Source organism: Chlamydotis macqueenii, chromosome W (genome assembly GCF_036417535.1).
Source record: "Chlamydotis macqueenii isolate bChlMac1 chromosome W, bChlMac1.mat, whole genome shotgun sequence".
NCBI lineage: Eukaryota > Metazoa > Chordata > Aves > Otidiformes > Otididae > Chlamydotis > Chlamydotis macqueenii.
In genome coordinates this window covers 33,400,969-33,414,527 of record NC_141592.1, presented here as the reverse complement: position 1 = coordinate 33,414,527, position 13,559 = coordinate 33,400,969, and the positions used below count along the sequence as shown (strand labels likewise).

General features: G+C 50.0%; 1 protein-coding gene across 1 annotated transcript in view; it reads left to right on the top strand.

The window, feature by feature from the left end:
• The first annotated feature begins 7,768 nt into the window (after positions 1-7,768).
• Positions 7,769-13,559, top strand: part of LOC104477519 (DDB1- and CUL4-associated factor 12) — a 29,911-nt gene continuing 24,120 nt past the window's right edge. The window contains exons 1-2 of the mRNA XM_086769725.1: positions 7,769-7,874; positions 9,838-10,092. Coding sequence (XP_086625851.1) covers positions 7,803-7,874; positions 9,838-10,092 — 327 coding nt within the window. The 5' untranslated portion in view covers positions 7,769-7,802. The remainder of the gene's footprint in view (positions 7,875-9,837; positions 10,093-13,559) is intronic.

Below are 13,559 nucleotides of genomic sequence, written 5' to 3'. Positions count from 1 at the left end.
CTTAATTCGTCGTGAATACATTTTTACTGAGTCCAAGATGGCAGCTATATTAGTTACACAGCCAAGTGCCAGAGTTCACCTGCTTATCTTTATTATAATGAAACAGCATCAATATCCTTCTGTCTAAACTGGAGAGACAGGGGTTTGATGGATGGACCACTCAGTGGGTAAGGAGTTGGCTGGATGGCCCCACTCACAGAGTGGTGGTCAACGGCTCAATGTCCAAGTGGAGACCGGTCACGAGTGGCGTCCCTCAGGGGTCCGTGCTGGGTCCTGCCCTGTTCAACATCTTTGTCGGCGACATGGACAGTGGGATAGAGTGCACCCTCAGCAAGTTCGCCGATGACACCAAGCTGTGTGGTGCCGTTGACATGCTGGAAGGGAGGGATGCCATCCAGAGGGACCTTGACAGGCTGGAGAGGTGGGCCCGTGCCAACCTCATGGAGTTCAACCAGGCCAAGTGCAAGGTCCTGCACCTGGGTCGTGGCAATCCCAGGCTGGGTAGGGAATGGATCGAGAGCAGCCCTGAGGAGGGGGACTTGGAAGTGCTGGTGGATGAGAAGCTCAACATGAGCAGGCAATGCACCCTTGCGGCCCAGAAGGCCAACCGCATCCTGGGCTGCATCAAGAGGAGCGTGGCCAGCAGGTCGAGAGAGGGGATTCTGCCCCTCTACTCCGCTCTGGTGAGACCCCACCTGGAGTACTGTGTCCAGTTCTGGAGCCCCCAACACAAGAAGGACATGGACCAGTTGGAGAGGGTCCAGAGGAGGCCACGAAGATGATCAGAGGGCTGGAGCACCTCTCCTATGAGGACAGGCTGAGAGAGTTGGGGCTGCTCAGCCTGGAGAAGAGGAGGCTCCGGGGAGACCTGATAGCGGTCTTCCAGTACCTCAAGGGGGCCTACAAGAAATCTGGGGAGAGGCTGTTTAGTAGGGCCTGGTGTGACAGGACGAGGGGTGATGGTTTTAAAATAGAGGGAGGTACATTTAGATTGGAAATTAGGAAGAAATTTTTTACAGTGCGAGTTATAGAACACTGGCCCAGGTTGCCCAGAGAGGTGGTGGAAGCCCCATCCCTGGAAACGTTCAAGGCCAGGCTGGATGAGGCTCTGAGCAACCTGATCTGGTTGGAGATGTCCCTGCTTCTTGCAGGGGGGTTGGACTGGATGACCTTTGAAGGTCCCTTCCAACCCTAACCATTCTATGATCATTAGATTTCTGTAAGATGACTTTTTTTTTTTTTGCTTGTTTGGAATTTTTAAGTGGTGTTGTGGTTTTGTTTGGTGAGGGGGGGCCTAAGGTGGCAGCTTCTGTAGGAAACTGCTAGAAGTCGCTCCCCTTTGTTCAGTGGACTCGGCCGGGCCTAGGGCAGACCTGCTGCTGGCCAAGGCCGAGCCAATTGGGAGCAGAATGTCCTGTGATAACGCCTCGGCAATAATGTATTTAAGAAGGGGAAAACACAAAAAAAAAAGAAGAAGAGAAGATGTGAAGAAGCTGAGCGGGGGCAGAGGCGCAGAGGGGGAGGCGCGAGCCTCGTGGGCCTTGCAGGCCTCACCCTCTGGCCTCCCGCCAGGCAGCCGACTGGGCCCAACTCGGCCTGGCCTGGCTGCAAGAAGTGGAGAGGAGATGAGATGTGAACGAGATGTAAAAAGGATCCTGAGAGGCGTCTGCCAGCCTGTTGTGAGGAACGGCTGCAGACGCCAAGGTCAGTGAAGAAGGAGGGGGAGGAGTAATGCGGCTCCTGGCCAAGATTCCCCTGCAGCCTGTGGTGACGACCATGGTGGAGCAGGTTGTCCCCCTGCAGCCCATGGAGGTCCACGGAGGAGCAGAGATCCACTTGGAGCCCGTGAAGGACCCCACACTGGGGCAGGTGGAGGCCTGAAGGAGGCTGTGGCCCGTGGAGGCCCCGCTGGGGCAGCCGTTCTGGAGGGACTGCACCCCGTGGAAGAGACGACCCACGCCGGAGCAGTTCCACGAAGGACTGTGGCCCGTGGGAGGGACCCCACGCTGGAGCAGGGGAGGAATGTGAGGAGTTCTTCCCCCGACCATGAAGCAGCGGCGTAAAACAACGTGTGATGAACTGACCGCGACCCCCATTCCCTCCTCCCCCCTGTGCTGCTTGGGAGGAGGGGAAGGAGGTAGAGATAATGTTAAGCCCGGGAAGAGGGAGGGGTGGGGGGAGGTTATCTTGTTCCCTGTCTCATTCTCCTGCTAGTTTTAGAAATAAATGAATACTTTTCCCCAAGTGGAGTCTGTTTTGCCTGTGATGGTAACTTTAAGGATCTCTCCCTGTCCTTATCTCAAACCTCGAGCCGTTTTTCCTTATATCATCTCTCCCTGTTCTCTCGGAGGGTGGGGGGAGTGAGAGAGAGACTGCGTAGTCTGGTCCCAGTCGGGGCTGAGCTACGACAGTTATTTTGGCACCCAACGTGGGGCAGGAAGGGTTGAGGTAAGGACAGATCTGACTAGAGTGTGGTAAAGTTGTTACAAGTGCTCATTATTTTATTTGAGTCCCTGGTCTCAATGTTGTACTACGTGTTCACATGGTTGTGTTATGTCTGTCCTAAGTTGCATCACATATTTCCTTTGATGCTGTTTATCACTTCTCGGAAATGGATCAGAATTCTCATTTTGATTTACTGGGCACTACTGGCTTATGATATGGTAACATCACTGGTCATGAAATTAGTCTGGTCCTTGTTTTCGGCATTGCTGGCGACTCCGTACTTTGGATGCCATTTGGTAAGAATTATTAATAATCGCACATTTTTCTTTTTCTCCCCGGAGAACCAATCTATGGGGAAGTCAGAGGAGGGTACCTTCCCCTACTCCTTTACCTTCCCTTTTTCTTTTGAGCGAGTCACATCAGCTCTTGAGAATTTTGAATATCCTTGGGATGTGCAAGCCAGCATACTCCTATTGCTCTGCCTTCCTGGCATCCATCTTTCCTGCTCGTTTTGCTGGCATCGTTCCCTCTCCCTTGCTGGCTCCCTTTTGCTCCTTCGCTTGCCGCTCGGTTTTGTTTCCGTGATCGCTGCTCGGGACGGGCTGTATCGGTCATTGGGACATCGGGTGGTGAGAAAACACATATTGTTCACTTTGTATATTTTAATATCCTTATATTCTGTTATTATTGTAGTTTTCCCTTTTTATTTTAGTAAATTGTCTTTATCTCAACCCACGAGTTCTCCTTCCTTCCCAATTCCCTCCCCCATCCCACTGGGGAGGGGGAGGGTGAGCAAGAAACTGTGTGGTGATTCAGGCTAAACCATTACATGTGGGGAATAAAAAAACTTGATAAGGTGATTACTCATTTCCATATATTGTAATTTCTTTTACTAATTATGAAAACAAAACCATTCTACCTTTCCCTTTAAAATTATAGATTTTGAGCTATCAAAACTCAGGAAGACAGTTCTTGAATTATACTAAATAGCTTCATAAAAGTGTTTTACTTCTGGTAAACACTGAGGTAAACAGAATACAAGGCATTATCAGGAAGTTAGAAACTACAAAACCGAAGTATTCTTACACCAGCATATACATCCACAGTACGTCTACATCTCAAATGCAAGTAAAAATACGATCCTCTTCCCTATTCAAAAGCAGAACAGCTAACTGGAAAAGATCCAGAAACAGGTAATAATAATAAGCATAAACAGAGATGCGGAAGGACTACCATCCATGAAGTAAACAAGATTTTGTCTCTTCAATCTACAAGATGCAACCAAAGAGCAAATACAGTAGAAATCTAAAGTCACAAGTGGCACAGGGAAGATGAGTACTATGGTTTTCACAACACAAGAGCCAGAAATTAACAAATTACCTGAAGGCAGGCTTGACAAAAACCACGTACGCACTCCCTCAAAAGCAGATGTTTCACTTCACAGAAGATTTAATTACTGTCGGGAGGAACTTACTTCCAAATATCATGGATGCTAACCATTTACTCAGATTTCAACAGCAATCAGCTCTTAGAAGGCAAATTGATCAAGGGTTATTAAACAGAAAGGTATTCCCTTGACTCAGGCAGTCCCTGAAATTGCCAGAAAGCAGAAGAGTTTAGGGAAAGGAGTGTCACCCTACTTGCCTGACCTCATGCTATTCCCCAGGTCCAGCCCAAGACAGAGTGTCAGGACTCAATCCCTCTGAGCTGACCGCACAGGTTCTCACCTCCATTAAATGGTACCTTCAAAAGCAGTATCGAGACACCACAAAGGCGGAGCAAGGCTGCAAAGCTACAAGCTAACGCAGCGCCCGCAGGCTAGTTCCCCTCCACGGCCGGGAAAGCGGTTTCCCCAACCTGCAAGCCCCCCTCCGAGGAGGCCAGCAATCCCGTAGCCACCCGGCCGGCACTTCACATCTGCTGAATCATGACGGGGACGCGGAGGGTCTCTCGCCTCGGACGAGGAGAAGAGGCGGCGAAGTTTGGCCTGGCGGAGGGCCTGGGGAGCAGCCGGCTGCGTCCCCCAGTTCAAGAGGGACCAGCACCCGCACCCCCTAACCCTCCCAATTCGCTTGTTACCTGCGCGGCGCCTAGCGGCTCCGGCTGTCCCCACAATCGCTGCTCACTACTCGCCCCTACAAAAGTCACGCCGCGTCACCACTTCCAGCCTCACAACCAGGCGACGCCATCTTGCCTACCTGTCCTCCGCCTCGACAACGACGCGCTAACGTTACTCCACAATGTCACTTGCCCCCCCCCGGCCCAATCAGGAAGTGCTCACAGTGACGTCATCTCAGCGGGCAGAGAGGCGAGGCTCGCCTCTTTCCGCAAGGGGTGGGGCGAGGTGGTGAGTGGTGGTCCGGTCCCTGTCCAGGGGCTCCTCCAGCCTCTCTTCCACCTGGGCACAGCGACAGGTTGTCCCGGGGACAGGATGAAGGTAACGAGCCGGGCCCAGAGGGGGCATTTTGCCCCATACACCTCAGCAGCCATGGCTGCCTCGATGCCTGCCCATGACAAGGGGCTACGCACCCACCCAGCATGGCTGAGGAGGCACTCCCACTGGGATGCACTGCAGCAAGGTGCTTACCTCCAAGAGCAGCTTTGGCAGCAGGTTTTCAGCCTTTTGAGAGGGCCTTGATCCAAAATGGAGGGGTTTTGTCCAAAATGCAGATGGCAGCTCTGTGTGCGGAGGGGGATTCTAGCCAAATGAGAATTATCCCTTGGGCTCAGGAAAGCCTGAGGTTCTTTTATTATTATTATTTTTTTTTTTAATTTGGCTTTTCATAGCACCCTTGTCTTTGAGGTTTGATAGATGAAAATGCAAAAAAAAAAAAGGCATAAAAATGCCTTCTTTATCAGGAAAATAGTATGTTTACTGATTTCATGTGATTTGAGATATCAGAGCATTTCAAGTGGTCAGGAGCTGGTTTTTTTTGGTCTACCTGCATGTCACACATTTCTCTTTTCCTCTCTTTTCTCTGCAATGCCACTTGTAAAACAGCAACAATTGGGTTTAGGCTACTCTAATTTTTGCCTCTATAAGCATAGGAAAAAGCGTATACGAGCCATGTGGACATAAGGAAAAGCACACATCCATTCACATTAGTTTTAAAGTGCTGCAATTAAATACAAATATTCTGTATGCCCTTTAATTCCCCTGTAATAAAGGAGTTTCCTGGTGGAAAGTTTGACTAAGTGTCTCATTGTGCACCAAGCAATGTGCACTGGACACTTGTATTCACTCGGAGAAGCCAGGTGATAAAGCCAAGCTGTCTGCTAGTTAAAAGGGTCTCTCTAAGGAAAACCTGGGATGTTTTGCAAAGCGAAGCTAGTGACAGGCGTTAGCCCTTCCAGGCTGGCAGTGGAAGGGGAGGAGGAGGTGTTTTATGCTTGTGGTCAGATTTTCCCACAGGAGAGATTGAGAACTTGAGTATAAATTGTGCATGTTACAATCAACAGGAATACTCTCATGGGCTGGCTCTCAGTGGATGATACCAAACCCATGTATTCTGCTGCTTCAAGGCTGCTTTTTGTCTCACACAAGCAGCACAGGTGTGGGGCTGCCAAAATGATATCCATGAATGAAATTTTTATGAAATTTACATGAATGAGTTTTTATGAAATTTTCCATTAGGCAAGGACAATTAATATCTTGTGAAACAGAATCTGGCTTGAGCAAGCCAAGTTACTTAGTATAAATAACGCATACTCTGCTAATGACTATACCCTTGAAGAGAAGCTGAAAGACTGATTAAAAAAAAAAGAAACATCTTGCTCCAGAAAGTGTCGAAAGCTGGATAAGCATGAAGTAAGTAAAGATCTGCATAGGAAAGGGAGAACCAAGATAAGCAAAGAGTAACACGGCAGACATGGCCCTGAAAGAGCAGAACAATGCCAAAACACCAAGACAGGTTCAGCCACACCTCTAGTGATAGAGTTGGCTCCAAGTTAATAAGTGCCATGTTCCAATTATCCTTGTGTGAAAACTGTGTGAAAATGTAAACTAACCTTGAGAGAAGAAACAGTAGAGTTGAAAAATTTAACAGGTGACAGAACAAAGTAGTTTCAGGATGCTCCAGCAGGTGCTGAGATAAGTCAGACAAGTACCTCCCAAAGGAGTACAGAGAAGCCAGCAGACCCTGACCAGAACCAAGATAAAGGGGGCTTAAGGAATTTACAAGCAGAGTGATGAGCCAAGACAAGGCCCTGTATGGAAGAGAGACCCAGAGTTCAACTAAAGAACGCTGACTTTTGGGGGTCTGCGACCACCAGAGACCCCCACAGGACCACCAACCCATTTCACTACCGTGCACAAAGAACATTTAAACATGTTAAGTAGTTCCAGGAAATGTGATGAATATACTAATGATTTCTTGGAAAACTAATGAATATGCATATATAACCTCTATATATTCTCTGTTTTCGAATGAGGGCATGCATGCTAGGAGGAACCATTCCCCCGTGCATCCAGCACTGCAATAAAGAACGCCTGTTTTCTAAAACTCCAAAACGAGTCTTGGAAAATTTATTTGCACCGACTTTTCTGGTATCTCTAGTGCTAAAATCGCCCCCTCCTCAGGTAAAGATCCCCACTCACCGAGCATAAAGAAGTACTGTATCTTTAAAATGACGTAAGAAAAGAGCTAACCAATTGCAGTTAAGTAGGTGTGACCAAAAGGTGGAACTGTTATTCTGAATTGTATACGTATGTAATGCAATTGTAACCAGGTGTGCTAGCTTTGTGGATTTACTACCTAGCACCCATCTCTGTGCAGACATGAAATAAATGCCTCTGCTCTGTGTGTAAGACTGGTGTACTGCACACTGGGTAAATGAACCCAGATTTGGGACAATACAGGCATTACCCAGCAAGCTTCGGTTGCTCAAAAATAAATGAAGAAAGAAAACAGCTAGCCTACACCTCTACTATGCTTAAATTGACGGGGCTCGGGGAGGCCGCCAGCCAGCCCCAACGATTCGTATAGGGTAGCTGGGAACGGACACGGAGCGAAGCCGGGAAGCTTCACCTCGAGCTGGAACGCCGCCCCACCCCGACAGGGCCACGCTGCCTGGCAACCGCAAAGGGGACGGGCAACTCGCCGTCCTGCCTCCTCCGGTTGCTAGGAAACGAGGCTCTCGGGCGGGGCATAGGAAGCGCCGCAAAGGCGCGACGCGACTGTCGTAAAAAAATCCCGGGGAAAATGTCGTGAAGCGTGGTCGGTGGGGCCTGCAGCGGCGACGATAGTGACTAAGTCTAGCTCCTCGCACTTATATGCCCCGTCTTCCCGCGGCTACCTCCGTCTCCTGCTCCATGTGGGGCCCGGGTCGGGCTCTCGGCATCTTCTTCTCCTTCTCCTATGGCTCGGAAAACAGTTAGCAGGAAGCGGAAAGTGGTAGCGGGCGCCGCCGGGGGGCTCCAGGGGGAGCAGGTAGGCCGTGGAGGTGGGAATGGGTGTATGGCGATGGAGGGGGAGCCCTTGTCCCCGGTGGGGAGTGAAACGCGCCGGTGCCTTGGGGTGACCCTGACTGGGAGTTGCCGTGTCCCGGTGCCCAATTGGGGCGAGGAAGGACGGCGAGGGAGTTACGGTGCCTGGGAAAGGTGTTCTGAGGGGGGCGGGGAGGAGTAGTCTCGGCCCTGGTGACGGGGAGTGTCTCAGTGCGATACAGCAGGCAGCCCCCACTCCCTGCCCTGGTGGCGCTGGGGGCTCTCCTGGGTTCCTTTCCCCTGCCCCGCCCGGCGCTACTCCCATTGAGTTCAGCCATTCGGCCCGTAAACACCGAGTCCCCGCCGGCCCCGGGCTTACCGATGCTGCGGGGTGACCCCAGGCCGGGCCGGAGGAGGTTGATGAACAGCGCAGTCGATATCGGGCGGCCCCCGCGGTGTCACCCCCACACCTGCCGAGCTTGTGACGAGGGGCTGTTGGGGCTGCCCTCTTCTATTTAAAGTGCTTCTCGTTTTCCTCTTATTTCTATAAGTATCTGGCATCTCAACGGAGCTGAACCAATGTGGACTGTTTTAAATATCATTGTAGTATTACTTCTTCAGTAAATATTTATGTTTAATTTTATGTTGCTGTCGTAGTTCAGCCCCGATCGGGACCAGACTACACAGTCTCTCTCTCACTCCCCCCACCCTCCGAGAGAACAGGGGGAGATAATGTAAGAAAAACAGCTCGAGGTTTGAGATAAGGACAGGAAGAGATCCTTAAAGTTACCGTTACGGGCAAAACAGACTCGACTTGGGGAAAACTATTCATTTATTACTACAAACAGCAGGAGAATGAGACAGGGAACAAGATAACCTCCCCCCACCACTCCCTCTTCCCGGGCTTAACATTATCTCTACTACCTCCCCTCCTGAGTGGCACGGGGGGGGGGGGAAGGGAATGGGGGTTATGGTCAGTTCATCATACGTTGTTTTACGCTGCTGTATCATCGTCGGGGGAAGAACTCCTCGCATTCCTCCTCTGCTCCAGCGTGGGGTCCCTCCCACGGGCCACAGTCCTTCGTGAAACTGCTCCGGCGTGGGTCATCTCTTCCATGGGGTGCAGTCCCTCTAGAACAGCTGCCCCAGCGGGCCCTCCACGGGCCACAGCCTCCTTCAGGCCTCCACCTGCTCTGGTGTGGGGTCCTTCATGGGCTCCAAGTGGATCTCTGCCCCTCTGTGGACCTCCATGGGCTGCAGGGGGACAACCTACTCCACCATGGTCTTCACCACAAGTTGCAGAGGAATCTTGGCCAGGAGCCGCATTACTCCTCCCCCTCCTTCTTCACTGACCTTGGCGTCTGCAGCTGTTCCTCACAACAGGCTGGCAGATGTCTCTCAGGATCCTTTTTACATCTCATTCACTTCTCATCTCCTCTCCACTTCTTGCAGCCAGGCTGGGCTGAGTTGGGCCCAGTCGGCTGCCCGGCGGGAGGCCAGAGGGTGAGGCCTGCAAGGCCCACAAGGCTCGCGCCTCCCCCTCTCTGCCCCTGCTCAGCTCCTTCACATCTTCTCTTTTTTTTTTTTTTTTTTTTTTTTTTTCTCCCTGTTTTCCCATTCTTAAATACGTTATCGCAGAGGCGTTATCACGGGACATTCTGCTACCAATTGGCTCGGCCTTGGCCAGCAGTGGGTCTGCCCTAGGCCCGGCCGAGTCCACTGAACAAAGGGGAGCGACTTCTAGCAGTTTCCTACAGAAGCTGCCACCTTAGGCCCCCCCTCACTAACAAAACCAGAACAGTTGCTGAAGGCTATATCAGCATTTCTGAGTTAATCTTTGTGTATGGTATTCCATGGGTAGTTTGGAAGACTTGTGTATATTTCTGAGAATATCTTTGAATTTAGAAGGGTTGTGTCTTAAGTTTGTTCTAGTTTCTTTATCTAATTTCCATACTTCTTTTCCACAGTATGGGTGGGATCACTCAATTCATAAAAGGAAAAGACTCCCCCTGGTGAAAAGGTCTCTGGTGTACTACCTGAAAGGTAGAGAGGTCAGGATGCAGAATGAGTCCAGCTATCACCGCTTGTTGCATGGATATGCAGCCCAGCAGCTTCCCAGCCTCCTGAAGGAGAGAGAATTTCACCTCGGCACCCTTAATAAAGTGTTTGCCTCCCAGTGGCTGAACCATCGACAGGTGGTGTGTGGGACAAAATGCAACATAGTAAGTACTACCTCTCTGTTTCTCTTCCCTCTAACTTATCCATCCACAAATGATGCTTGCTGTAATCCAAATATGTAGACTGCCAAGGAAAATATTAGGAAGTAATTAGGAGCGGAATCAAAATCGTGCACAACTAATTTTTGAATGAAGATGATGCTCTAACGATGACCCATTCTCACCTGAATATATGGCAAGGTGCAGATGAATGCGAACCTGGATGCCAGGCCTGTACCTGGATGCAGCATCTGTCTAATCTTCACAGAGCTATTTACATCTGTTTGTGGGATGGAGAGCAACAATAGGGTTGTATCTTTCTTCTTGTCCTGCAAATGGAAAGTTAATGAGCGGTGCTAACTTTGCTGAATGGTAGCAATCATGCCTGGCAGAAGTTGCTAGTAAGACTTTTTTTTTTTTTTTTTTTTTTATGCTCAGTCTTACGTGATTTGACTTTATATATGATTCCATGCTGATGATTTTGAAAAACTGCTACAAAACTAAAAACTGTGATTAAACTCCAGATATTTCTCAGCATAGCTAGAAATGTTTCAAGCTTAAAAAAATGAATTTCAGATGTTCAGGATTATCCTTTGCTTGTTCACTTGGTAATTTTTTTTTCACTCTAAGTCTGTTTTCTGCGTTCAAATATCTTCCCTTGCTTATGTACCTTTATATGCTTCAGCAAAAATTGAAACTTCTTCAGACTCTTAAAGTGATGCTTTGGATTTGAAACATTATAGGGGAATATTAAAATTATGTCCTATGTAATTAATAAATGGAGGAGATCATACTACTCAAGTAATATTCTCTGTCGGAGTTAGTAGCCCAACTTCATTGGCTGAGGTTGCAATTTCATGGATTAAGTTCTAATTGAGTTAGTGCAAAATCCTAAATTTGTTCTTTGCAAGTTGGCGAGTGCCACAGAAGTGAGTCGAGTGTTGTAAGGAATCGGTAGATCGAGCAGCTCTTAAACCTCAAAGTATATCAGTTGGTGTGATATTCAAGGAGCACCTCCTCCAAGCTCAGCAGAGATGCATCCCGAAGAAGAGCAGGTCAGGTAAAAATGCCAGGCCTGCGTGGATGAGCAAGGAGCTCCTGGACCAACTGAAAGTAAAGAAGGAAGCCTACAGAGGGTGGAAGCGGGGACAGGTAGCCTGGGAGGTCTACAAAGAGGCTGCGTGAGTGGGCAGGGATCAGGTGAGGCAGGCGAAAGCCCTTACAGAATTGAATCTGGCCAGGGATATAAAATGCAACAAGAAAGGCTTCTATAGGTATGTAGGGGACAAAAGGAAGTCCAGGGAGAATGCGGGCCCCCTCTGGAAGGAAACGGGTGTCCTGGTTACCCGGGACATGGACAAGGCTGAGGTGCTCAATGACTCTTTTTTCCTCAGCCTTCACCAATAAGGGCTCTTGTCTCACCACCCAAGATGTAGAAGGTGCAAACAGGGACTGCAAGGACGAAGAACCACCCACTGTGCTGACGCGGAAGTCACGGACACTGCTGACGACCAATATGATCAAACAAATGCCAATTTATTGTTGATACATCCCGGTTAATATAGCCCTTCTAAATCCGTATTGTGCACAAGCTCTCTACTAATTGGCTAACTATATCATGCACGCGCTCCTAGCTAAAATATGATTCGTTAAGTCTCTATGTTCACACGCACGGCTCTCTCCACCTGCACCCTGCTTCACGTTCAGCCCCCCCAGTCACGTATGCCAGCTGTTTTCCTTCTTCTCAAGGTTGCTTCGTTTACTTTCTCACAGGCGGCCTCATTACTTTCTCACAGGCGGCCTCAGTGATGTCCTTGAGGCCTGCTGCTCACAAACATAACAATTCCATTCGGTCTGGATTGTTCACTAAGTGCCCCTGGTACTCCAGGTATCCAACACCACTGTACTGGAAGAGCAGGTTCAGGAACATCTGGCTATCGTATTTCAGAAATAGTGGCGGTCTGGTGAGGTCCCCGATGACTGGAAGAGAGGGAACATAACCCCAACTTTTAAAAAGGGGAATAAGGAAGACCCGGGTAACTACAGGCCGGTCAGCCTCACCTCTGTGCCTGGCAAGGTCATGGAGCAGATCCTCCTGGAAACCATGCTGAGGCACATGGAGAGCAAGGAGGTGGTTGGTGACAGCCAACATGGCTTCACCAAGGGCAGATGGTGCCTGACCCATTTGGTGGCCTTCTATGACAGGGTGACAGCATCGGTGGACAAGGGATGAGCAACTGACATCATCTACCTGGACTTGTGCAAGGCATTTGACACTGTCCCACATGACATCCTTCTCTCTAAACTAGAGAGACATGGGTTTGATGGACGGACCACTCGGTGGGTAAGGAGTTGGCTGGATGGCCGCACTCAGAGAGTGGTGGTCAACGGCTCAATGTCCAAGTGGAGACCGGTCACCAGTGGCGTCCCTCAGGGGTCTGTGTTGGGCCCGGCCCTGTTCAACATCTTTGTCGGCGACATGGACAGTGGGATAGAGTGCACCCTCAGCAAGTTCGCTGACAACACCAAGCTGTGTGGTGCCGTCAACACACTGGAGGGGAGGGATGCCATCCAGAGGGACCTTGACAGGCTGGAGAGGTGGGTCCGTGCCAACCTCATGAAGTTCAACCAGGCCGAGTGCAAGGTCCTGCACCTGGGTCGTGGCAATCCCAGGCACAAATCCAGGCTGGGCGGGGAATGGATTGAGAGCAGCCCTGAGGAGAAGGACTTGGGAGTGCTGGTGGATGAGAAGCTCAACATGAGCCGGCAATATGTTTGCGGCCCAGAAGGCCAACTGCATCCTGGGCTGCATGAAGAGGAGCGTGGCCAGCAGGTCGAGGGAGGTGATTCTCCCCCTCTACTCTGCCCTGGTGAGACCCCACCTGGAGTACTGTGTCCAGTTCTGGAGCCCCCAACATCAGAAGGACATGGACCAGTTGGAGAAGGTCCAGAGGAGGCCACAAAGATGATCAGAGGGCTGGAGCACCTCTCTTATGAGGACAGGCTGAGAGAGTTGGGGCTGTTCAGCGTGGAGAAGAGGAGGCTCCGGGGAGACCTGATAGCAGTCTTCCAGTACCTCAAGGGGGCCTACAAGAAAGATGAGGAGAGACTCTTCAGCAGGGTCTGATGTGACAGGACAAGGGGTGATGGTTTTAAAATAGAGGGAGGTAGATTCAGATTAGATATTTGGAAAAAATTTTTTACACTGAGGGTGGTGGAACACTGGCCCAGGTTGCCCAGAGAGGTGGTGGAAGCCCCATCCCTGGAAACGTTCAAGGCCAGGCTGGATGAGGCTCTGAGCAACCTGATCTAGTCGGGGATGTCCCTGCTCCTTGCAGGGGGGTTGGACTAGATGACCTTTAAAGGTCCCTTCTAACCCTAACCATTCTACCATTCTATGATTCTATGGTGGTTTCTTTGTCTGAAGATTTTTTTATTTGTTTGGGGTTTTTTTTTGTTTGTTTTTTTCAGTT